Source organism: Salvelinus sp. IW2-2015, linkage group LG27 (assembly GCF_002910315.2).
Source record: "Salvelinus sp. IW2-2015 linkage group LG27, ASM291031v2, whole genome shotgun sequence".
In the NCBI taxonomy this organism is placed as follows: domain Eukaryota; kingdom Metazoa; phylum Chordata; class Actinopteri; order Salmoniformes; family Salmonidae; genus Salvelinus; species Salvelinus sp. IW2-2015.
Genome location: NC_036867.1, coordinates 5,449,537 through 5,475,509, shown reverse-complemented (window position 1 = coordinate 5,475,509; position 25,973 = coordinate 5,449,537). Strand labels below are relative to the sequence as shown.

At 41.5% G+C, this 25,973-nt stretch overlaps 2 protein-coding genes and 1 non-coding gene across 18 annotated transcripts in view; all 3 read left to right on the top strand.

Annotated features, from left to right (window-relative positions):
• Nucleotides 1–311: 311 nt before the first annotated feature.
• LOC111953560 (WD repeat-containing protein 48) lies at nucleotides 312–9,798 on the top strand. Of its 4 annotated transcripts, none has more exons than XM_023972931.2 (19): nucleotides 312–384; nucleotides 2,769–2,909; nucleotides 3,323–3,398; nucleotides 4,104–4,186; nucleotides 4,391–4,520; nucleotides 4,943–5,031; nucleotides 5,237–5,338; nucleotides 5,583–5,807; nucleotides 6,136–6,210; nucleotides 6,406–6,508; nucleotides 7,146–7,243; nucleotides 7,341–7,448; nucleotides 7,544–7,640; nucleotides 7,768–7,860; nucleotides 8,005–8,110; nucleotides 8,269–8,356; nucleotides 8,490–8,566; nucleotides 8,745–8,937; nucleotides 9,035–9,798. In XM_023972931.2, the coding sequence occupies exons 1-19, from the start codon at nucleotides 337–339 to the stop codon at nucleotides 9,128–9,130; spliced, it is 2,028 nt and encodes a 675-aa protein (XP_023828699.1). In that variant the 5' UTR covers nucleotides 312–336; the 3' UTR covers nucleotides 9,131–9,798. The 4 variants fall into 4 exon arrangements, with proteins under 4 accessions (XP_023828699.1, XP_023828697.1, XP_023828698.1 ...); XM_023972929.2 differs by having other exon boundaries at nucleotides 5,216–5,338; XM_023972930.2 differs by having other exon boundaries at nucleotides 3,320–3,398.
• A 4,061-nt stretch (nucleotides 9,799–13,859) lies between these two features.
• LOC111953870 (aspartyl/asparaginyl beta-hydroxylase) overlaps nucleotides 13,860–25,973 on the top strand; it is a 55,194-nt gene continuing 43,080 nt past the window's right edge. For 2 of the 13 annotated variants that reach the window (XM_070435611.1, XM_070435613.1), the window contains exons 1-3: nucleotides 18,616–18,950; nucleotides 22,697–22,906; nucleotides 24,938–25,006. In XM_070435611.1, coding sequence (XP_070291712.1) covers nucleotides 18,887–18,950; nucleotides 22,697–22,906; nucleotides 24,938–25,006 — 343 coding nt within the window. In that variant the 5' untranslated portion in view covers nucleotides 18,616–18,886. Of the gene's footprint in view, nucleotides 14,361–18,613; nucleotides 18,951–22,696; nucleotides 22,907–24,937; nucleotides 25,007–25,973 lie in introns of those variants that run through there. The other 11 variants (XM_070435615.1, XM_070435617.1, XM_070435612.1 and 8 more) reach the window with 10 other exon arrangements.
• On the top strand, nucleotides 20,845–20,918 carry trnae-uuc (transfer RNA glutamic acid (anticodon UUC)). The gene has a single exon. It is a non-coding gene; the product is annotated as a tRNA-Glu (tRNA).

Below are 25,973 nucleotides of genomic sequence, written 5' to 3'. Positions count from 1 at the left end.
TGTCAGCTCATGAAACATGGTACCAACACTTTACATGTTGCCGATTGTTTACTTGTCCCGTCAATAAATCTATCAGATTTATGCAGCAACAGTGCTCCTTTTTCTTTATTCTCTCGGATAGTCACCAGTTSAAGTATCCTGGGGTAAGGAATATTTTTTGGAMATTACATGTTGCGTTTATATTTTTGTTTAGTGTAAATATATTCTTTCTGTGCAATACATGTATTAAGGCGCTTATCAATTTTGTAGGCGGAGCCTCGAAGATTGGGCCCTCACTTTCCGGAAGTATACTCCTTTGCGCCTTATGGAAGTGACGTCAAGCTGTCAACATGTAAGATGGCGACTCTTCACAGGCAAAATGCTGCTGGGCGGAGAAAAGTCCAGGTAAATGTATCTATATTGTCATGCAGAGTAAGGATTTTTCAAGTTGCATTCATGGCCGCGGAAATGTATATTTTGCCTGCTTATCCATGGATGTCTTTAAACACTCAACGTGTGGCGGGCAAGTGCAGCCGGTCAGTCCCAAGCYCTGGCACCGCTAGCAGAGAGCTAGTTTAGCTTACAGCTACTCARAAGATTTTGCGACCCGCTGCAAATTACTCAATTCGGTTGACCGAGACCGTGTTTCGAGTTTAATGGGTTGTCAAGATATTTGTATGTGAAAGTGGGATTATGGGGTGTTATTGCGGCTAGAGATGGAAGAATTCCCCCCGCGCCCACCCTCACGTCACGAGATAGCTAACTGAAGGACGTGATTTTCTATCTTGGCTATCTAGTATGCAACCAGTTGGATGGTGCAATTATCTTTTGTCTGATTACAATTTGATAGGCTTGATCCTATTTTGCCCGACGTCATCAAACTGTAGTCACACATATGCAAGACGAATGATGGCATGCAGTGTGTTGAGTGCTGCATTACAGTACTATAGATGGTCAACAAGTCTCCTTGTCCCCTGTTGATGCAATATAATGTGTGTATGTAGATATCTGCAAATGTGTATTCTGCACCTGGAAAACCATTTGCATTGAATTTTCCAGATTTGCATTGCAAAGCCACTGCAATTTGCATATAGTGAAATAAAAACAATTTCACTGTCAGCAGGCTATGGTCTCTCAGAACGTACATTTAGGCTGTGTTTAATGGGACGGCTATTATTTACACAACTCAAACTCTAGGCGGCATTCTGCCTTCTCCCTGCAGTTCTCAGCCATAGAGAGAAATACTAATGGTTGTCTTTTTGTAGGCACTAACTCCACAATGGATCGTTGGACAAAGCCTATGGGAAAAATTAATGTCGTTTTGGATAAATGCCAAAAATAAGGTCTGTGGTAAACACAGGCTTAGGAGAATTTATACGTTTTGTTCTATGAGATAAACTTAATCAGCTAATGTCACTTTCTCWGAATTTTGAAGAATTTGTGATAAAAAAGAATCACGAAGCACATACAGGCTTCATAAAGGTCATGTTAACTGACTGCTATTATCAAATACAACAAAACGTATAAGATTTCCTAAGCCTGTGTTAAACTCAGACCTTATTTTCTGCATTTATTCCAAAACCCAATTTTTCCCATAGGGATGGGTGAACGAACCAGAGGTAACTCATTTTGTGGTTTTAGGACTACAAGGACTGGTGAGCTCTATTAGCTTCGCCCAAGACTGCCTTGTGAACTAAAATCCCAACGCTGTGTTTTAAYGTTTAGAAACGTCAATAATCATTGCTTGCGATACGGCTTTTGAAACATATGGACCTTATCATTCATCAGTGAGAAAGAATCCTTCAAATAAAGAGGATACACTTACTGTAGCAGTTTTGCACAGATCTATACACCTATGGTTGCCTCCATCCAATAATTTGATTTGAAACTACATATCCACTACACTTCCAGAGTTACGCTTCCACGCAGGTGCTCGGAACATGCTAGAAAGCTATTTATAAATTGGCCTGAATGCTGATGTGCTGACACCGTGGTATATCAGACCGTATACCACRGGTATGACGAAACATTTTATTTTTACTGCTCTAATTATAATAGCAATAAGGCACCTTGGGGGTTGTAGTATATGGTCAATATACCACGGCTAAGGGCTGTATCCAGGCACTCTGCTTTGCGCCGTGCATGAGAACATCCCTTAGCTGTGGTATATTGACCATATACCACACCCTCTCGGGCCTTATTGCTTAATTAGCACAGGCGGTCAACTCGTCTTGTTTGTTTTCTGTAAACAAGCGCTGTAACACAGAGATATGGCTGTGTGGGAGCACTAAACCTATCAAGGTGTGTATCAATTTAACTATTTTTCTATTATTATTAATTCTCGCTGATATAAAAGATAAGGTTCTTATGCTTCCAATACCGTACCGCAAGCGATGCGTGTTAATGTACAGATTGAGTGTCGGGGTTCTTAATAAAACTCCCTCCTACAGAAGGGACCTTTGTCCAATGACTCTTATGTGTAATGGAACTGAGAGTGGTGATGAAGGGCTAGTGTTTCCAGGACTCACCTGACACTCCTGCTGTAGCATCATTCATTTCCACAGGTACCATCATCCATTTCAACAGATATCCTTGACCRATATACATTTCCAGTGTTTACAAGCCATTTATGACACTTGAAAGGTTTCAGCAACAGTGCCAACACCAGTGCCTATATGTTATTATAGGTATACAGGACAATGTCAAGGATTCACCAGAAACAATACCAATCTATCTTCATTTTATTGTAATATGGTTCAAAGTGCACTCATATCCAGTTCTCTCTGCAGGTATCCTATGTGATTAGGGATGAGGTGGAGAAGTATAACCGCAATGGGGTGAACGCTCTGCAGCTCGACCCGGCCTTGAACCGCCTCTTCACGGCTGGCCGAGACTCCATTATTAGGATATGGAGCGTCAACCAGCACAAGGTAACCTGTCCGTCACCTAAACACTCCACCTGGCAGAATGCCATATTATCATCATGACCCCTTGACCCCTCTCCCTCGAGGTCACACTGTGGTTTTGATGGCTCTATCACTCATCTTTCCTTGATTCCTGACATCCTATCGTCTCCTTCTCAGCTGTATTGGAGGAGAAGGTCCACGGTCCATCCCCTGTTTTGAGAAGGAGGCGAAGAGAGGGGATGTTAAAGGTGTCAAGGAAAGATGAATTGAGAAAGAGCTAATGTTTTAGATGCATAGATGTACAGACCAATGCCTATGGTCAATGTTCAAATGAAAATATCCAGACTTATTTGTTGTGCTGTTATTGTAATTGATTGTCATAGAATACTTGCATAAACCCACTGATTTTGCAGCGTAAACTCTCTTTATTGCAGCAGGACCCGTACATTGCTTCTATGGAACACCACACAGATTGGGTCAATGACATCGTCCTCTGTTGCAATGGGAAGACATGTGAGTCAGTGTAATGTATTAATCCAGAGCTGAAGGGGTTAAATTGAGCCCTACCCCTCAGAATGGAAAGCATATATTTTTATTTAAGAATTATCACTGAAAAGCAACCAGATTTTAGGACATTTCCATCACGTGCAAATTGGCAAAACCCTGTTTATGGATATTTACTCCTATATGTCCAGGGAAAATCTCACTTTTAAAAGTTATTCTGTTAACTCATACCCAAATAATGTTGTTGACTCATCCTATACTCGTATTTGTGGCCAAAGCATAAATTGGAGAAAAAAACACTYWAAAAAAATACCTCAAACTTGTACCTCAAACAGACCATTTCAAAAATACTTCATATTTTGTCGTAGAGGATGCCGTCATCCTCCTGAGCTGGCCAATCAGCGGTCTACTCACATTAATATTATTAATGACCGGTATACAGTATGCCCACACCATTCCAACACAGAAAGCTGCTTTTTAACATACTTAATCTCCCTTTTTTGAAGGAAAACTATTTTACTCATATTGTAATTAATTATAGGTCATATTTCATAGAAATCAGGAAACACTGGACAGTTACTTAAGCCTGCAAGCCATTGATATAAATAGTTGTTGTTTTTTTGCCTTTGAAAATGTATGTTTTTAATAGCATATTGTCTGTTCCTAGTTATCCTGTGTCTGAAAAATAAAGACAAATCTTACTCTGTATTCCAGTGATATCTGCTTCCTCAGACACCACAGTGAAAGTCTGGAATGCGCATAAGGGATTCTGCATGTCCACATTGCGAACACATAAGGTATGTAATAGCATACTATGTACTGAGCTCCAAAATCATCACAAAGGCCAAACTTAAGATACACACGCATAACGTTACTGCTACATTAGAGTTAACATGCACGTTTCAAGGTATAGGCTGAAGCACAATCAGAACCAAAATCTTACTCAAAAGCACTGACTTGGCATCAGATTGATGTAACCCCCTATGGTTTTGTCTGTACAGGACTATGTCAAAGCCTTAGCCTATGCTAAGGACAAGGAACTGGTGGCCTCAGCAGGGCTGGACAGACAGATCTTTCTATGGGACGTCAACACACTAACGGCACTGACCGCCTCCAATAATACTGTCACCAGTGAGTATGCTCTCTCATCTGGGTCCTGTTCAGTCATTGGGCACCAAACTGAAGAAAAGGAACTGAAACAGGGAGGAACKACCTGGAAACGATCATTTTCTTTTCCTGTTGCATAAAGTGTTTTCCGTTGCTTGCCCTAATGAACATGACCCAGCTATATCATGTCACAGGCATATCCTAGACTGAGTATTGTAAATGTTCACTGCGCTACTTGGAATGAAGACATGAGATAGATGTGTATCTGGAGAACCATCATTGAAGACAATGTTTTTGTTTTTGTAGTACACATCAATTTGAAGGATGGATATCTTAAATATGTAAAATACACTGTGTCTCAGTGGGACCTTCCTGGTTATTGACGAGTAGACTGTTGAGACAGACCTGAGTGTTGTGGTAACTATGCTGTTGTTGTCGTCTCCCAGCCTCCTCACTGAGTGGGAACAAAGACTCCATCTACAGTCTGGCTATGAATCAGATGGGCACCGTCATTGTGTCAGGGTCCACTGAAAAGGTGGGTTCTTAAATCACATTTGTATTGATATAGTTGTAATGTTTCTAGTGGTGTGATGACATTGGTATACTTCCAGCTAACTGAACATGTTACTTCACCTCCATGTTCTAAAGTAAGATGTGTGTAAGAACAAAGAGTGTGCCACCAACAAAAACCTAAACCTGTGTTTTCATATACCTCATAGAGTGAATGTGTCCTGCTACAGGTGCTGAGAGTTTGGGATCCTCGAACCTGTGCCAAGCTGATGAAGTTGAAAGGCCACACAGACAACGTTAAATCATTACTGCTAAACAGGGATGGCACTCAGGTAAGGATGGCTCTTAGAAATCTCATCTCGTTTCTCACCCTTAAAAATGTCAGCTGCGATGGCTCTCTTATGTTTCATAGGAGGGAGAGGACTTTTTCAGTAATTTCTGGAATCTGCTGGCAATAAGCTGCGAGGGAAGCCTCTTACCTGGAATTTTTCAACTTGGATTTCGAACAACCTGGACATTTTTGTGAAAGTTTTGAAAATGTTGTATTCCTAATGTTACATCTGCTTTTCCCCCCAGTGTCTCTCGGGCAGCTCAGACGGGACCATCCGTCTGTGGTCGCTGGGGCAGCAGCGGTGCATCGCTACCTACCGGGTGCACGATGAGGGCGTGTGGGCCCTGCAGGTCAACGAAGCCTTCACGCATGTCTACTCCGGCGGACGCGACCGCAAGATCTACTGCACCGACCTGAGGAATCCAGACCTCCGCGTTCTCATCTGCGAGGAGAAAGCCCCAGTCCTCAAGGTGAAAGGGGTGGGGTTACTGCGATACGCCTAGCCGACGGCATGCTGGGAAACGTAGTTGAAAATGTTTTAACTTGTAGATATTAGGCCTAGATGTTTATTGGACTTAAGTATTTTGTAACATTAACTCAAATGTTTTTTTAAGACTGCTGTATACAAGAAAGTACGCTAGTATAATAATTAGTAGAGTCAGGAACGCATTAATGAGAAATCTTAAAGATAATCAGCAAGTAATATCAAGGTGAAGTCCTCCTTAAGTGTTTCTGTCAACAACACGTTTACCCATCACAGTTTTCCTATCTGAATGACCTCTTGTCTCCCTGGTTCAGATGGAGCTGGACCGCTCGGCAGACCCCCCCACAGCCCTCTGGGTCTCCACCACCAAGTCCACCGTCAACAAATGGGTAAGCAGCATAGCTGAAGTTGAACAACAGGGTTTTTATATGAATAATGGATATGTTCATATTAAATAGACATAGAATTACTGTAAAAAATATAACACAGAAAAGAAACAGGATTCAGTGAGGCCTGTCTGTCGCTGTATACTTTTAATGCAATGTTCACTCCCTGATTATGTTTCCCGTCATGACTCATTGCAGTCTCTGAAGGGCATTCATAATTTCCGAGCATCTGGCGATTACGACAACGACTGCACTGCTCCCCTGACGCCTCTCTGTACTCAACCCGAGCAGGTCGTTACAGGTAAAAACACCACACACACACACTTCTTATTTTTTTATGATCCATTAATCATTACAAATGATTGATAGATTCAAACTTCATAAATCTCCCAATAAACTGCATTGCAAATTTTGTAATTACATGTTGTTGTTTTTTACCTTTTATTTAACTAGGCAAGTMATTTAAAAGCAAATTCTTATTTACAATGACGGCCTACCCTGGACGATGCTGGACCAATTGTGCGCCGCCGTATGGGACTCCCAATCACGGCCGGATGTGATACAGCCTGGATCCTGGATAGTGACTTCTCTTTTACTCTTGCCTTAGACCGCTGCGCCACTCAGGAGCCCACATATCTATTCTATTTTAAACACCTTCTGTATTTTGGGCTCCCGAGTGGTCTAAGGCAAGAGTACAAGAAACGTCACTACAGTCCCTGGTTCGAATCCAGGCTGTATCACACCCGGCCGTGATTGGGAGTCCCATACGGCAGAGCACAATTGGTCCAGTATCATACGGGTTTGGCCAGGGTAGGCCGTCATTGTAAATAATAATTTGTTCTTAACTGACTTGCCTAGTTAAGTAAAAAAAAAAAATATATATATATATATATATGTTCTAGGCTTAAATGAGTGTTGTGTGTATTTCTGTCCACTAGGGGGAGCCAGCATTATCCAGTGCCACATTCTGAATGACAAGAGACACATACTAACCAAAGACACCAACAACAACATTGCATACTGGGATGTTTTAAAGGTGCGTGCCTTTTGCTCTCTCTTCTATCGATCATTTATCTTCCATCTCTCCATTGTTTGTCATATTGTATGATTGAATACCTCTTGTCCTCATCCAGGCKTGTAAAGGGGAAGACCTGGGAAAGATGGAGTTTGACGAAGAGATTAAAAAGAGGTTCAAAATGGTCTATGTGCCAAACTGGTTCTCAGTGGATCTTAAAACTGGGGTAAGCTGATCCTGCGCTTTTTTACATTGTAAGCTTTGGACAGTCGGTGGAACAGTGATTTGTCCTCATTTTAATACATATATTCTGTTGGGTAGATGTTGACCATCACGCTGGATGAGAGCGATTGCTTTGCTGCATGGGTGTCAGCCAAGGATGCAGGCTTCTCCAGTCCTGATGGGTCTGACCCCAAGTGTGAGTGATATTTTTTTTTACTGCCCTGTAAGATATGGTTGATTTTTATTTTTTATATATTTTTTTTAACCCAAACAGTGTTACCGTACATGCAGTATCATTCCTACAGTGTTCTGTTCTTTTCTAGTGAACCTGGGTGGACTGCTGCTGCAGGCCTTACTGGAGTATTGGCCCCGAACCCACATCAACCCCATGGATGAAGAGACAGAGATGAACCACAGTGAGCTGCTATACGCATATACACACACATTTACTAACAGTATAATGCAGACAGCCTTTGTGATATTTTCTGAAGTTATTAAGTTGAATGAAATCTATCAGTGATATTCTATGTTCTGATGTGTGTGTGTGTGTGTGTGTTCAGTGAACGGGGAGCATGAGAGCAGGATACAGAAAGGTAACGGCTACTTCCATGTTCCCCCTCACACGCCAGTCATCTTTGGAGAGGCAGGGGGAAGGACCTTGTTCAGGTAAAATACACAACGCTATCTCTGTCTATTACAGTGTAGCATGAAATAGTACTAAAAGTGCAAACCCCACCCACCTGGCCATCCCGGCAGGCTTATTCAAGGCTCTCACTCTCGCTCTCTCTCTCTCTCTCTCTCTCTCTCTCTCTCTCTCTCTCCAGGTTGTTGTGTCGAGACTCCGGTGGTGAGACTGAGTCCATGTTGCTCAACGAGACCGTGCCACAGTGGGTCATCGACATCACCGTGGATGTGAGCTCTCGTCCTTTAATTTAATGATCAATATAAATGTCTTTCTACAGTAATGTACTATAGCTAATTGTGTAGTGTTTATACATTTTGATTCTCATGTATGATTTTCAACTTTTTCTTCCCTGTCTTTTAGAAAAACATGCCCAAATTCAACAAAATCCCCTTCTACCTCCAGCCTCATTCTTCTTCTGGTGCAAAAACCTTAAAGAAGTAAGTCAAACACTTTTATAACGATTGAACCAGTTTCTCTGTTCCGATTAGTGTTGCATGTTCATCCTTCCCTGCAAACCACATTTTGCTAAAGAGATCATTCACTTGGAACTATTTATCTCACCGTTCAATGTTCCAAGCTTGCGGTTATATTCCAACGTTGTGGTCCTTCCAATAGGGACCGCCTGTCGGCCAGCGACATGCTCCAGGTGAGGAAGGTGATGGAGCACGTATACGAGAAGATCATCAACCTGGACAACGAGTCTCAGACGGGGGCCTCGGGGAACAACGACAAGCCCAGCGAGCAGAAGGAGGAGGAGGACGTGGCCGTGCTGGCCGAGGAGAAGATTGAGCTTCTCTGTCAGGACCAGGTACTGTGCAGCTTATATGGTACAGTCCCCATCTTTTGCCTTTGTGTTACATCTTGTATTAATATATGTTCCCAAAATCACTTTTCGTTGTCTATAGGTATTGGATCCCAACATGGACCTGCGGACCGTCAAGCATTTTATCTGGAAGAGCGGTGGAGACCTAACCCTTCACTACCGGCAGAAGTCCACGTGAGGTCGCCGGTGTCGGCGAAGAAGGCTCATCTTCTGCTAGCCTGCCCTCCTCTTCCTCCTCCTTTCTTCTTCCTCTGGCACCAAACCTGGACTGTTCAACTCATCCCACCAGATCCATGTGTTAGTAACACAAACCTTTGCTCAACGACTCCTTATGAGATCTTATAAGAGGCCACAACACCTTAATAACCCCTCAAAAAGGTCCGTAGCCTGAGCGTCACACAAAATCACCGTTCTACACCCAGCCATGTAGAGAGGCGTGAGAACACGCAAGGAGAAAGGCGAGAAACAATTGTTGCTGTGTACACTGTACAGTGAATGGACTGAGGAATATTCCAGGGCATTTTAAGGTTTTTGTCATTTAGGTTTATTTTTATTCAATGTCTTTGCCTCCTTTTGTTTACCCCCCCTTATTTGTCAGAAATATGTTTTATTGCAATGCCCATCTTCAGAGAGCGAAGGCGTGCCCTTTCATCTTGAGAAAGTCGCTATGCTTGGGGGTTCACTTTGTGACCTGATTAGTAGACTGCACACGTTTCTTTCTTCTTTTTTCTCTCCCCCTATACATTCCAGGAACACGCTTGGTTTCCAACCACCTATCACTACCCTTCATCCCAATCCATGTTTAGGAAACGGTTCATTGAGGAAGATTTTCTGGATTGTCAGGCGACCAATCAAGCACTTGACAGAATGTAAAGACATGACTCTATAGTATGCATGTGTGATATCCTTCATTTTCCTCAGTTTGGCAACTGACTGATGTATTGAAGGCGGCTGGGTGAAGTTTTTCTCTCACCAAATGGACACATACATGGACACATCCCCCAAACTGAATCTCTTTAGCTTACGAACGCTGATATTAAATTACTGACCCTATCTTTCTTTTTGTAAATAGACTGTCATTATTTTGTAGGCAACTTGGCACAAGTTGTACACCTCATCAGGAACATTTTATTTCTTTTTTTTTGAGAACCCTGTTATTTTCTTAAAGGTTGCTTTCTCATGTTAAAAAGAGGAAAGAAAAACCACATGTGTCAAGAAGCAACGGATATGTACGACTAAAGGATCTCACCCACGGAATCAGGATGTTTATAGGCTACTGTTCTGTATTTGAGAGGAAAGCTACATTTGTTGTCATTGGCATTACCCATGACAGTCTGCAGCTAAATCTACTTTAAATACAATGACGAAGGTCTAGGGGGAGATATTCTTGAGGGAAGTGGAGGGAATCACAACTTTTTATTTTATTTATGCAAACAAAATGAAGACTGTGCTCTACAACTCTAAATTGATTACTCCAACAATGTGAATTGCACAGTGCTATAGCAAATGTATAATAATAAATCATTTATTTGGTTTTAGTTGAAAGATAAGCTTTGTCTGGTTGTTGAAAAAGCTCTACATGAAAAAAGCTACTACAGAATTATATGCTTCCATATCCACAACCCCTGTGCTCCCACGTGTTGATGCAATTAAATGTAGTATATTTTGGGTAAATAAGTGCTTAATAAATTAACCAACATGACAACGAGAATAAAATGCTTTTGAATTTCAGAGGACGATGAATTGCATTGATCAGAGACTTGCGGTCACAAATCATATTGCATAATTCCAGGACACAACAGGCTACCAATTGCAATGTTGATGTGATATTTGTGTGATGATTTAGTGTTTCTTCTCGACCACCCTTTTCTATAGTGTATTTGACCGAGTTGGAATACAAATGCTGCTGGAAGCAGTCCTGCAGTTGTCATGGTCTGAGACCTGTCATCTGTGGGTCTGTACAGGGCCGGTTCCAGGCATACGCGACATACGCTCAGTCGGGGTCTCAATTTACTATTGAGAGTAAGAATAGTAGAATACACCAGGTGCAATTTTGACATTTGGTTGTGTGTCAGCAGTTTTTCCTCTTATGTCAGTCACTGACAGTCACTCAATTAGCCATGTCAGCAACAACAACAAAAATCCGTAATCATGACCGAAAACTGGCCAGGCACACAGGGAATGTGCCCAGGGGTCATGACCTCCAGGGCACCCCACTGGTTTTGTTATTCTCACCTTGATGTGACCGACTGCCTCGATTCAGTCTCCAGTAGACAAGACATCTTCTTTGTCTACACCCATTCAGCATCGTTTACACCCTCTTAAACCTTAATCCCATCCATCTCTTTAAGGATTCACATGTGAGGCCAAGTGGTAAACACGCTGACGTTATATCAAATAAAATCGACGTTTATTTGTCACATGTACAGGATACAGAAGTTGTAAACGGTACAGTGAAAGTACTTGCATAGTAGCAATATCAAAAACAGAAAGTGTCCAGATAAAAATATTTTAGAGTTTTTTATCTTTATTAACTGACGCTTACCCGGCAGACTTTGATGGGTCATGTGAAGGAAATGCTATAACCACCCGTCGCGCACATCTAGCTAAGTGGATGGGTCACTATTGTTTAGACATGTACACGTTCATGAAATACAATTGATGACCGTAATCACCCCCAGACACACCCGCTAAATTCATGGGTCATGTAATAATCCGGCCAAAGTGGAGTCTTTTGTTTAGACATGTAGCTAGCTAAGTAGCTAGCTAGCTACACAATGAACCGGCATAACCCTAACTCATACTACTACCAATACAAACATTGTCATAGCTGTTAGCTAAAGCTAACAAACTAGGTTCAACGTTAACTAACTAATGTTAGGCTATAACTAACAATGCAAATGGATTTCTGATTAGAATAATATTACTACACAGATCATACATGTAACATTGGCTAGCGAGCCAGCAAGCTAACGTTTGCTAGCCAACTAACAGTATGCATTAACTTGCAATAAAAATGACTTTCTGACAAAATTAGAAACTTATATCTGGAAAATGGCAGACCAATCCAAACTCATCTCCCGGCATGTCCAGCCCATACATTATCTCAGCCAATCATGGCTAGTGGGAAGGTTCCTGACTTTTTCCATGGCCAAACCAACTAGGCTCGTAATTAAACAATTGTATTTGTATTTATCGATGGAATACACGTTTGTTATTAAGGCACATCATAAAAAATACATGTTTACGTTCAAATGCTGCTCCTGTGAAGTAGCGACGTGCGACATACACTACCGTTCAAAAGTTCAGGGTCACTTAGAAATGTCCTTGTTTTTGAAAGAAAAGCAAATTTTATGTCCATTAAAATAACATCAAATTAATCAGAAATACAGTGTAGACATTGTTAATGTAGTAAATGACTAGTGTAGCTGGAAACGGCWGATTTTTTGTGGAATATCTACATAGGCGTACAGAGGCCCATTATCAGCAACTATCACTCCTGTGTTCCAATGGCACGTTGTGTTAGCTAATCCAAGTTTATCATTTTAAAAGGCTAATTGATCATTAGATAACCCTTTTGCAATTAMGTTAGCAAAGCTGAAAACTGTTGTTCTGATTACAGAAGCAATAAAATTGGCCTTCTTTAGACTAGTTGAGTATCTGGAGCATCAGCATTTGTGGGTTCGATTATAGGCTGGAAATGGCCAGAAACAAAGCACTTTCTTCTGAAACTCGTCGGTCTATTCTTGTTCTAATAAATGAAGGATATTCCATGCGAGAAATTGCCAAGAAACTGAAGGTGCAAAACCGTCTCTAACCAGAATAGAAAGAGGAGTGGGAGGCCCCGGTGCACAACTGAGCAAAAGACCTCTGTCTGGCCACTCTACCATAAAGGCCTGATTGGTAGAGTGCTGCAGAGATGGTTGTCCTTCTGGAAGGTTCTCCCATCTCCTCAGAGGAACTCATGGTCACCACCCTGACCAATGCCCTTCTCCCTCGATTGCTCAGTTTGGCCGGCGTCCAGCTCTAGGAAGAGTCTTGGTGGTTCCAAACTTCTTCCATTCAAGAATGATGGAGGCCATTGTGTTTTTGGTGACCTTCAATGTTGCAGACATTTTTTGGTACCCTTCCTCAGATGTGTACCTTGACACCATCCTGTCTCAGAGCTCTATGGACAATTCCTTCAACCTTATGGCTTGGTTTTTGCTCTGACATGCACTGTCACCTTTCCAAATCATGTCCAATCAAYTGAATTTACCACAGGTTGACTCCAATAAAGTTGTAGAAACATCTCAAGAATGATCAATGGAAACAGGATGCACCTGAGCTCAATTTCGAATCTCATAGCAAAGAGTAAAAATACTTATGTAAATAAGGTATATATATTTATTTTTTACATTTGCAAAAAAAAAAAAAAAATGTTTTTGGTTTGTCATTATAGAGTATTGTGTGTATATTGATGAGGATTTTATTTATTTAATACATTTTAGAATAAGGTAGTAACGTAACCAAATGTGGAAAATTCAATGGGTCTGAATACTTTTTGAATGCACTGTAGTTCTTGTGAGTGTATATGTCAAATGTCCTATTATGGCTATGTACAGTATTTCTCTCTCTCTCTCTCCAGATTAATCTCTCCAGGAAACTGCTATAATCCCATCAAATCTGACCCCCAGAAGATACTGCAGGAATCCCCCAGCACACTGAGGCACTACCAGCGACACGGAGAAGACCCCCCTCTCAGGTTTGATACAACACAGTCCCCTCTGTCCCTCCCAGATCCACCGCCTCTATCTGAAAGGAAAAACACAAATAATGGYGATGAGGGGGATAGGAGCCCTCTTGTTTCCAGCCAGCAGCCACCTAAACCTTTGATTGTTAAAATCTCGCGATAGAGAGGACACGTTCCCTTTTTTTGCCACGTTTTTGTTATCAAATAGCCTGACAATTTACACTAAATTATTCCGCTGCACTGTAGTTCGCTACGTAGAAGAAATGTACATCCGTGGGCGTGGCGTAGCGTTTCTCTGGAGCAAGGAGTCGTGTCGCCAGGCAATGTATCAAAACCTTCAAGGCGGATTCTCTAGGCGCTCCCAACGATAGCGGTCCACGCTGTACAATTACAGCAAAAAGTCATCCGGTTGAAAACTCCGCCCATGACCTCGTTCCCTGTCGAATTTGAGATCACTCATTAGTACATTTTAGCTTGTCAGTATCCAGGAGGACGTTACTTGTGTTATGATAGTCAGCAGTAGGAGCTTCCACTAATAAGGAGGTATCAGCATTTTATTTAGCGAACAAGAAGGCGTACAGGCTAAGTATTTGAACATTTCTAACCCTTTGAACTGTAAGCATCCGTGCATTTACGATGGCTCCAAGGAAGAATTCCAGAAACCAATCCAAAAAAGGTCGGTACCCTTTCCTAATCCCTATGCTAACTAGTTAACAGCATATCTAGTCAACTATATTATAGGCTAATATACAAGTATAGCTAGTTTAACAACCTGGTCTCAGAGTATTTCAGGTTGCAACCAGTTCAATATGTATTTGCCAGTTATGCAACTGCACGAGCAGGAGGCAAAGACTTTGATAATGTTCTTGCCTTCGGTGGTTGGTCAAATTGTGATGAATAATGTTGACGTGTATGGCAATACGGGGGAATTTCTCTCATAGTTATAAAATTATTTCCTTCAGTGGACACCATGTAATTCGCCCAGACCATCCCTGGACACGCATATCTGGTAAAAAGCCTGTCTACTCCTCATAAAATATCGTTGGAGAGTGTCATTGTAAGCACTGAGTCTAAACAAGTGGAAAGTGCCCTGTGTTGTGAGTGGTTGATAACAGTTACAGTTGCACGGACTTGCTTGGTTTATCTGAAGTATCATAAAAGTAAGCATGTACTGTGATTGTAATATCTGATTGAAAGGCATAGCCTGCTAATGCTTGGCCCTGTTTGTCGTGCTGTGAACTCAATGGGTTGTTTGTGCTGGTATTGCAAAAGAGACACTGAGTCTACACTAGAGTGACAGCGGTTGGTGCCAGTGGTTGTAGCCAAGGCAACATCAACCACCTCTAGWCATATTTTGAAGGCTTGTGCATGTTTGACAGTTCCTCATTTTCATGGTTGCTTGTAGCCCAAACCAAAGAAACCTTTGGCTGCCTTTTATGTACCTACTACCATGATGCACTCACCTATTATAGAGGATATTATGTTAAACACAAACTAAGATTAACGGATAGCCTTACATGTCAGGTGTTGTCATAATGGGCTGTAATAAATAGTGGTGGGGAGTCGGAGTCGACTCCAGAAATTCAAAGAGTCATTAATAGGCTCCTGACGTAAGATATTGAATATTTTTGTTAGTGGAGATTTTCAGACGGCTCAATGCATTGCTAATCAATCACCCAGTTCATCAGTGTGCATGCACACACTGACATTGCAGCTGTAGCTAATGTTAGATAATTTGGGTCATTTTTGTCCAATTGGATTCGAGAGAGAGAGTCGATTCCAATGACACTGATAGCAGGAGTCGGAGTTGACTCCAAAAATACTAGAGTTGTCCACCACCATTTAAAATGTAATGATGCCTGTGATGGCTTCTGTATCATGGTAACTAGCATATTGCGTGCCCGATTGTTGGAAGCATACGAGAGAGTGCCATGTACAGTACAGTGTCCTCCCTTAATGTATGGGATCAAACATGTTAGACTAGGTTACATTGTTGGATGTTTGTAATGCATTTTTCCACCCATCTAGTGAGAAAATTGTAGTATCTCCGTTAGCTGATGCCAAGGGTCCAAACAGGATTAAAACAATTACATTACAACAAACGGTAACAGCCTACATCATTAAACAATACATGATACAATACATTATTACTCTATTATTACAGTAATGTAGTGCACAGTAAAAGGGGTGTGTCTGCCTGTTCATGAGCTGCTTTTTTTTACAGCAAGCTCTAAATACTGTTGTGCAGTGGTTCAAATCAAATCAAATGTTATTTGTCACAGACACATGGTTAGCAGATGTTTATGCGAGTGTAGCAAAATTATTGTGCTTCTAGTTCCGACAATGCAGTAATAACCAACGAGTAATCTAACCTAACAATTCCACAACAACTATCTTATACACACAAGTGTAAAGGGATGAAGAATATGTACATAAAAATATATGAATGAGTGATGGTACAGAACGGCATAGGCAAGATGCAGTAGATGGTATAGAGTACAGTATATACATATGAGATGAGTAATGTAGGGTATGTAAACATAAAAGTTTCATTGTTTAAAGTGGCTAGTGATACATGTATTACATAAAGATGGCAAGATGCAGTAGATGGTATAGAGTACAGTATATACATATGAGATGAGTAATGTAGGGTATGTAAACATTATATTAAGTGGCATTGATTAAAGTGGCTAGTGATACATTTTTACATGAATTTTTCCATTGTTAAAGTGGCTGGAGTTGAGTCAGTATGTTGGCAGCAGCCACTCAATGTTAGTGATGGCTGTTTAACAGTCTGATGGCCTTGAGATAGAAGCTGTTTTTCAGTCTCTCSRTCCCTGCTTTGATGCACCTGTACTGACCTCGCCTTCTGGATGWTAGCGGGGTGAACAGGCAGTGGCTCGGGTGGTTGTTGTCCTTGATGATCTTTATGGCYTTCCTGTGACATCGGGTGGTGTAGGTGTCCTGGAGGGCAGGTAGTTTGCCCCCGGTGATGCGTTGTGCAGACCTCACTACCCTCTGGAGAGCCTTACGGTTGTGGGCGGAGCAGTTGCCGTACCAGGCGGTGATACAGCCCGACAGGATGCTCTCGATTGTGCATCTGTAAAAGTTTGTGAGTGCTTTTGGTGACAAGCCAAATTTCTTCAGCCTCCTGAGGTTGAAGAGGCGCTGCTACGCCTTCTTCACCACGCTGTCTGTGTGGGTGGAACCATTCAGTTTGTCTGTGATGTGTTGGCCGAGGAACATAAAACGTACTACTTACTACCCTCTCTAGTACTGTCCCGGTTCCCAAACTTTATATAGTCCAGCTGCGTACCCCCTCTAGCACTAGGGTCAACACACTCCCAAATGTTGTTTTTTGCCATCATTGTAAGCCTGCCACACACACACTATACATTTATTAAACATAAGAACGAGTGAGTTTTTGTCACAACCCGGTTCGTAGGAAGTGACAAAGAGCTCTTATAGGACCAGGGCACAAATAATAATATAAAAATAATCAATAATTTTGCTCTTTATTTAACCATTTTACATATAAAACCTTATTTGTCAATTGAAAAATCTGTGCCTGTATTTAGTTGTCATGCTAGTGAGGGCCGAGAATCCACTCTCATTTAGGTACGTGGTTGCAAAGGGCATTCGTGTCTTAACAGCACAATTTGCTAAAGCAGGATCATCTGAGCGCAGCCCAATCCAGAAATCTGTCTGTGGCTTCTGATTCAATTCAATTTTCACAGGACCACTTGTTGCATTTTCGATGAGGCTCTCTTGTTCAGATATTGGTAAGTGGACTGGAGGCAGGGCATGAAAGGGATAATGAATCCAGTTGTTTGTGTCATCCATTTCGGGAAAGTACCTGCATAATTGCGCACCCAACTCACTCAGGTGCTTCGCTATATCACATTTGACATTGTCCGTAAGCTTGAGTTAATTTGCACACAAAAAAACATACAATGATGAAAAGACCTGTGTGTTGTCCTTGTTAATGCAGACAGAGAAGAGCTCCAACTTCTTAATCATAGCCTGAATTTTGTCCCACACATTGAATATAGTTGCGGAGAGTCCCTGTAATCCTAGATTCAGATCATTCRGGCGAGAAAAAACATCACCCAAATAGGCCAGTCATGTGAGAAACTCGTCATCATGCAAGCAGTCAGACAAGTGAAAATAATGGTCAGTAAAGAGAACTTTAAGCTCATCTCTCAATTCAAAAAAACGTGTCAATACTTTGTCCCTTGATAACCAGCACACTTCTGTTTGTTGCACAAGTGTTACATGGTCGCTGCCCATATCATTGCATAGTGCAGAAAATACATGAGAGTTCACAGGCCTTGCTTTAACAAAGTTAACCGTTTTCACTTTCAAGCTGTCAGGCATTCCCTTGGCACCAAGAGCCTCTCGGTGGATGCTGCAGGAGCAACTGCTTACACGCGCGTTACCACTCCGCTATGTCTCCCTGTCATGGCTTTTGCGCCATCAGTACAGATACCAACATGAGCAGAAGCTACGTTTGGCTACATACGGACCGTTAGTGGAATTCCCGCGAGAGCGTAACGGTCAATGTGATTGTATGTTAATTATTTGACTAGGCTACCTGTATTTGACATTGTTATTTCACTGAACACTAGATGGTTTAATTTTATTTTTGGCAGTGAAACGAAGCTGCGAGAGGGGGGGGGGGACTCACCCAAATGTATAGCCTTGTTGGAAAATATAAATGGACTGTTTGAAAATGTGAATAATTTTTATTTGGCGTACTCCCGACAACATTGGTACGCGTACCCCAGTTTGGGAATACCTGCTTAAGTGTAATGACATGTTCAAATTCAAGAGAAGTTCAAGTTCAACCTCTGCAGCAGATTCTCTCTAAAGATAGTTAAGCATGCAGACATTTCAAGAGGCAACTCTCATGTTGTTATGTTGTCTCTGTTTGGACAATTGCCAATTCTGCTCCACTGTCTTTGTGCGCACTTCGTTCTGCACAGTCCCCCCTCCGTCCTATTTGGCTATGGCAGAGTAGTGACACACACTCGGCATGCCCTCCCCATATTTGTTTGACAGCTCTAAAAATAGTTCCCCGGACCAGTTTGGCCTTATCAAGTTCCAGCTGACTTCTACAACTGATACAGGCAGGGGGGATTTGTCAGAAACTAGAAAAAATCGAGGAGTTCTCTCATCGTGGATCCCACTTCATCTGACCTGATGGAGGAAACTGTGATGGAGGAACCTATCTGTGAAGAAGCCATATTGGCTGAAGAAATCCCAGGTAGGATCAAGGGAATTTGTAAATGATAGTCTAATGGTTCTGCTTAACTGCTTCATTCAGAAATTTGGAATGGCAACCGACAGTGGGAGGATTGAGTTGTCATTTTGGGTAACGGAGCAGTGTGTGATAGTGTCGGCAGTAACGTAGGGCTTATACAAAAGGTAGTAGACAGAGTAACCTTGGCCAGCAACCTATTCTAAATGGGTAGCTATTTAAAAGCTTAAACTACTTGTAAAAGTCCTAAAGGTTAAAAGGACTAAAGAATATAGAACATGGTGACTTGTCAAAGCATGGGTACTGTTGCAAACGTAGGCTAGGTTGTTGTTTGTGACTTAGGCTAGTGTATGTTTGTATATTGCTTGTAACTATAGAGTGTTACCTCGTATACAGCAATGCTTTAGAACTTTTACAGTTACAGTAGGGTAGCTGTGTGTTTGTTCCAAACCTGTATCTCTGGAGGCTTTAGTAGTTGAATAACCACCTGTTCACACTCTCTCGATCTTCCTCGCTCCAGCTCTCCCTACCCCCCTGCCGGTTATGTTGTCACCATCACTCTCTCTATTCCTGGTTTTATCTTATCAATTTACAGAATGAATACTGTCCATATTTATGTTGTGGAAACAAATCACTGTTTCCATGTCCCAACTACTCCTTACATTTAAATTATTATTTTAGTCATTTAGCAGACTCTTATCCAGAGCGACTTACAGGAGCAATTAAGGTTAAGTGCCTTGCTCAAGTGCACATTGTGATTGTAAGCCCAGCTGGTTCTTGTGAGCCATTGCAACGCCTCTCGTTGGTTTCACCTTATCCTACAGAGCTTGTGCTTGTGTACAGTCTGTCTTCCATATGAGCAATTTTTGTGAAAGCTGTCTAAARCTAATTTTAGATATCGTTAACCTAATTGATTTCTCCAGTTTGAGATGGGCCTATTTTGGTGTGTGAATATCACACTCCCAGAAATGGCAATAGAAAGTAGTGCATGATTCGATTGAATACTTATCTAGATACATGGCCTCCGATACGATACAGGAAAGATATGTTTTAATTTGAAACGATTCGGTGCTATTCGGTTTGATTAGAGAACGAATTGATTCGGTTCGACGCGATATGATGCACGAACTAACATTTGTTGCATAAACACACATTTTCCATTCAAAATGAATCTGCTACTGATGGAGCTCATGAGCTGGGCCTCTCTGAGCTAGATCTGTCTGAGCTGTTGTGTGTGTCTATGGTGTATACTATGTAGGTACCTGATCTGRGCCATAAAGGAGACTAGGCATCTACCACCCCACTACCACTATCAGAGGGGGGGGTATCAATATTGATTGCTTTCAGATTAGCTATGACAGGCATTAAATATATAGCACCATTTTTGATTTCACCCCATCTCAAAATTGAATTGTTTTGACCATTGGGAAGTTTTTAGTGAGCTTATTTTCTCCTCCCGCTCCCGCTTTGATTCCTCGTTAGGAAATGATCAACTTTATCCGGTATATTTAAAAAATAACATATACACTGATTGTTTAAAGCAAAACTACCAAATCTATTGCTCATGGTGAACCTGAACAATCCAAATAAAATCTGTTGTAAGTCCCGATCAGCAGGTATAGCCAGATGAGAGTTGTCCCCGGTAGCTTACTTTTATTACGGTAAACCTGAATTTTCAACAGCGAATAGATAACAATAACCTGGCAAATTTACATAGGTTGTCACTTAACTAATAAAGCCTAATATTGTGCAAACCATTTTATAATTTTAATGCTGAAGGTGCCAGGCAGATGTGCAAGATAAGGAACAGGCTGGCTACCTAGCGTTGGTCAGTGCGCGAAGCTGGGCACGGTGCGCAGTTTGACTAGGCTACTGATATTCCTTAGGGTTGTTTGGCATGGTCCCGTGTGGCTCAATTGGTAGAGCATGGCACTTTCAATGCCAGGGTTGTGGGTTCAATTCCCACTGGGGACTAGTAGAAATGAATATGCAGTGGTGTAAAAATACTTTAAAGATCTATTTTTTGGGGGTATCTGTACTTTACTGTTTAAAATTTGACAACTTTTACTTCACTACATTCCTAAAGAAAATGGTGTACATGGTCCATACATTTTCTGTGACACCCAAAAATACTTGTTACATTTTGACAGGAAAATGGTCCAATTCTCACACTTATCAAGAGAACATCTCTGGTCATCCCTACTGCCTCTGATCTGGCGGACTCACTAAACACAAATTATGTCTGAGTGTTGGTGTTCACCTGGCTATCCGTAAATAAATAAATTGTGCCTTCTGGTTTGCTTAATATTACGAAATTGAAATTATTTATACTTTAACTTTTGATACTTAAGTACATTTTAGCAATTCCATTTACTTTTGATACTTAAGTAGTATACTTGATACTTAATAGAAAATKACTCAAGTGAAAGTCACCCAGTAAAATACTACTTAAGGTATCTTTACTTCTACTCAAGTATGACAATTGAGTACTTTTTCCACCACTATGAAAATGTATGCACTCACTACTGCAAGTCGCTCTAGATAAGAGCGTCTGCGAAATGCCTAAAATGTCAAATATAATGCAAAATTACTTGTAGATCAATGACTGTCCACACAGTTACATGCTTAGTTCCACACTGACGGAGAGGATGCATAAGTTGTCAGATAAGATTAGGTATTTTCGGAAGGTAGAAAGAAAGTAATATGAGCAAAATCAAATGGCGAATCGTAACATTTGAATCAACTTTCTGACCGATGCGTGCTACGTTTGGATCGGTTTAGGGTCTGTGGACCGATGCAGTCATATCTTACATCTCTGTTTCATACACTTTTTCATTGAAGAACCCAAGAGAGAAATCTATAACCTTTCGAGGATCCAGCATGACCTTTAGGCAATCAACCAGTTATTTTATAGTGGAGAGTATGACATTTCTTTCTTTACACATCCAGAACAAGAGCCTATGATGTCGAGTTATACCATCAGACATCACCTCTCTGCGAGCCTATGGAGTTTCTTCGTGTGAATAGCCTATGTCACTAGGAAGTATGCCAACTTGAGACTACCCCTCTACTATTAGAGGTGGAATACCCCTCCTAGGTCTCACTTTAAACATGTCTAGGTAATGGGGGGGGGGGGTCCAGACCAGGGAGAACCAGATCTGTCTTGGTGTTTCATACACCTTGTTCCTCATATAGTTAGTTAACCAATATCACGTTTCATACTGGGACGGCTTCCATTTCAAAGGCACAACAACAACTTTTGGGCCTACCTGTCATAATAAAGCTTGTCTTGCCTGGTGCTACTATGGGCAACCTTGAGTTGAGCCTGTCGGACTAGTCATGGGCTGGGGCCTTTAAGTCTTCTGCCTGCCTCTGTCATTCAGTCATTTGATCCAGGCAGGGTTATTTTCTAACCGCACTTCAGCATCCCCCTCACTCGTCCTCTATTCAGATCTGCTCACACACTAACTCACAGCCTCTGTGGAAGGCCACTGGGCTAAGAATGGCTCCTGTTTCTTTCAGTCCTGTCAATCACAATGACTGAAAGTCCAGTCAAAATTATATTTACATTTTAGACATTTAGCAGATGCCCTTATCCAGAGTGACTTACACTAGTGCATTCACCTTAAGGCGAGAAAACAACATAACACAGTCGTAGCAAGTACATCTTCCAAAATGACTGCAATCTGTCCAGTACCCTGTGCCCCAGTCAGAATAATTGACATATGCTCATTGTGTTCTTTCTTTTCCAGAGGTGAAGCCCACAGCAGTGGTGAATAAGAATGGTGTGAAAGCGGAGGCTGCTACTGCTAGTGGGGGTGTTGCTAGTGGGGGTGGAGGTGCTGCTAGTGGTTTTAGCGGCACTAAGATTTTCACCTGGTTCATGGTTCTGGCTTTGTTGGGGGTGTGGAGCTCCGTGGCCGTGGTGTGGTTAGACCTGGTGGACTACGACAACGTCATTGGTGAGTCACCTGACCTCCCCTCATTCCTACGATAAACAGTAATGCTTTATTTTACAGCCCGGTTTAAGCTGGTACCTGGTATTTACATGTTACTAAGAATACACTATGCTGTAACAATACTTATCTCATAGAATTCAACACAATTGGTAACTACCTGGTTCCAAATGGGAGTGACGCTTATGTCAATGAATCCCAAAGAAACCACAGTGTAATTCCAATGCTATTATTATTTTATTAGGTTACTGTTTTAACAAATAACTACAGTATCGGCAGGCTGTAACCTTTATCTGATACAACTATTGCCTTGTTTTATCTCTCAAGATAAGAATGCACAACGTTACTAAATGTTTGTATTGATATATATTGTGTAGAGCAGGTAATGGTTTTCTATCATGAATAGGGCATTGGGTGTTAGTATGCTACAGTACATGTTTAGCCTAAATTGAGTATAGCCCCCTACTCCAGTATTTCCCAACTCCAGTTCACCAGTACCCCCAACAGCACATGTTTCTGTTGTAGCCCTGGACACACTCACCTGATTCAACTTGTCAACTAATCATCAAGCCCTGGGTGAGTTGAATCAGGTGAGTTTGTCTGGGGTTACAACAGAAACGTGTGCAGTTGGGGGGACTSGAGTTGGTAAACACTGGTCTAGACGATGTTCTGTCCTCATAGCTTACTGTAGACACATAGGAACAGCACTTCATGCCTTCTCTGACTCATACAGAAACCAAAATGTTGCATGTGGTTTAGACAGGAACACATACCAGACAGGAAGCCATGACATACTGCTTAAACTTTTCAATAAGATAATTAAGGGGAAAGATGAATTAGTACTGATATTAGTAAGAGGTTTTGTAAAAAATTATAATTTAGTAACCAATTTAATGTGTAGCGTGAAATAGGCACAATACTGACACTGTTTAATTCACTTTTGATCTGGATGGTACCCCTAAAAACAAAATGTGCCTGTGTGTCTTAATCTTGCATGCAGCGAGAGCAAAGGAATTCCCTTTTAACTTTTCAGAGGTTTTACAAGGTATTTATGGTCTTTGCTTGCATGCATCACCAAACAACTCAAACCCATCTGTCATACTTCACAAAAATATATTCAATTCTATCTGTTATTAGTTCTGAATAGTTGACATTATAATATGCCTCAAAGTAATGATTTAACAATATGCAGTAACAACGTATTTGTCTTGGCTTGCCTATGTTGCGTGCACCATACTGTAAATCCACCTTTGACTCCTACTGAAAGTTCTTCATTCTCATATCTCAGAATTCTTTGAATTGAAAGTATAGCTCCATTTCATCAAGGCCTTGCGACAGACTAGCGTCCTATCCAGGGGGCGTACTTGTACATCATGCTGCCTCACGCTACATAAACATGAGCCTATGGGTCACTTCAGCTCAGACAAGGCTTACTTACTTAGGCTTATTTATAGCTTCATTTTCTTATCCCCTCACCTCCCAACCTTTTGACCAGAAAATTCACTTAATTTCCCAAACAGTTTTAGTTTTACTGTGATTGTGAACTCCCTGATTATTTAAAGGATCAGTTCTCCGTACTGAATAAATGTGTGTGGTCAGTGTGACCTCACTCGGGCCGTGTGTGTAACTACAGGAAGTCAGTCTGTGGTACAGCTATGTCTGCAGAGTGCAGTCAGAGTCGAGTGGCTGCTGCTTTGTCTACTGTGCAGTTCAGCAGAATCAGCTTGACCACAACTCCCCCCCCCCCCCCCCMTGYCCCCCYCMSMMAYGTAAGAAGAATTCAGAGCTGAGATGCAGGCTGTAAATATGATACGGAGCACCATAGTATGACTTCATTGGCATGTAGTGATGTATCACTAAAACCCAGAGGATCACATTAAAGAAAGCAAATTATCTGTTATTAACTGTTTCTAATTACAGAGGAAGTTAATGTCACGCAATGATTTTCATGGATAGCCCAAGAATAGGCATATTTGTGGAAAGGACTGTACTCTGAATGTTTTTTATGGCATGACCCTATCTATGACTTTTTCGCAGGTAAACTTTCAGCGTATGACGCAGATGGCGATGGTGACTTCGATGTGGAGGACGCCAAAGTACTACTCGGCAAGTGCTTTTTTAATAATGACCTTTTTGTGACCTCTACAGTAAATGTTACTTGTGCATGACTGACTTGGTTTCTTTAGTTTGAGTACCAGTGCAATCAACTAAACAGCTTACTTAGATGGGAAAAACTCAAGTGTGTGACTTTAAAACCAGACATTTTTGTTGATGCTGTGAATGAATCTTCACATCAAAAAATAGTTCCATGAAAATACTCCTGGACACAGTTGTTCAGAAGTAAATCTTTTGTTTAGTGTGCTGCTCAAAAGAGCTTGAAGTCCTCTGGCAGCCTCTTCACAGCGTTATTTAACTCCTACAACAGCTGCAACAACACTACATTTCTGTTGAGATATAGCTGAAAACCAACGTAACCATATTGCTTATGATTGTAATATTGGCCACCAGCCGCATGTACAGTGCCTTCGGAAAGTATTCAGACCCCTTGACTTTTTCTACATTTTGTTAGGTTACAGCCTTATTAATACATTTATTAGATTGATGGGGGGGGGAACAATCTACATACAATACCCCATAATGACAAAGCAAAAACAGTTTTTTTAGATTTATTTTTATATATGGGAAAAAATATGAAATCACATTTTACATAAGTATTCAGACCCTTTACTCAGTACTTGGTTGAAGCACCTTTGGCAGCGATTACAGCCTTGAGTCTTTTTGGGTATAACGCTACAAGCTTGGCACACCTGTATTTGGGGAGTTTCTCCCTTTCTTCTCTGCAGATCCTCTCAAGCTCTGTCAGGTTGGATGGCGAGTGTTGCTGCAAAGCTATTTTCAGGTCTCTCCAGAGATGTTTGATCTGGTTCAAGTCTGAGCTCTGGCTGGGCCACTCAAGGACATTGAGGCTTGTCCTGAAGCCACTCCTGCGTTGTCTTGGCTGTGTGCTTAGGGTTGGGGTCCTGTTGGAAGGTGAACCTTTGACCCAGTCTGAGGTCCTGAGTGCTCTGGAGCA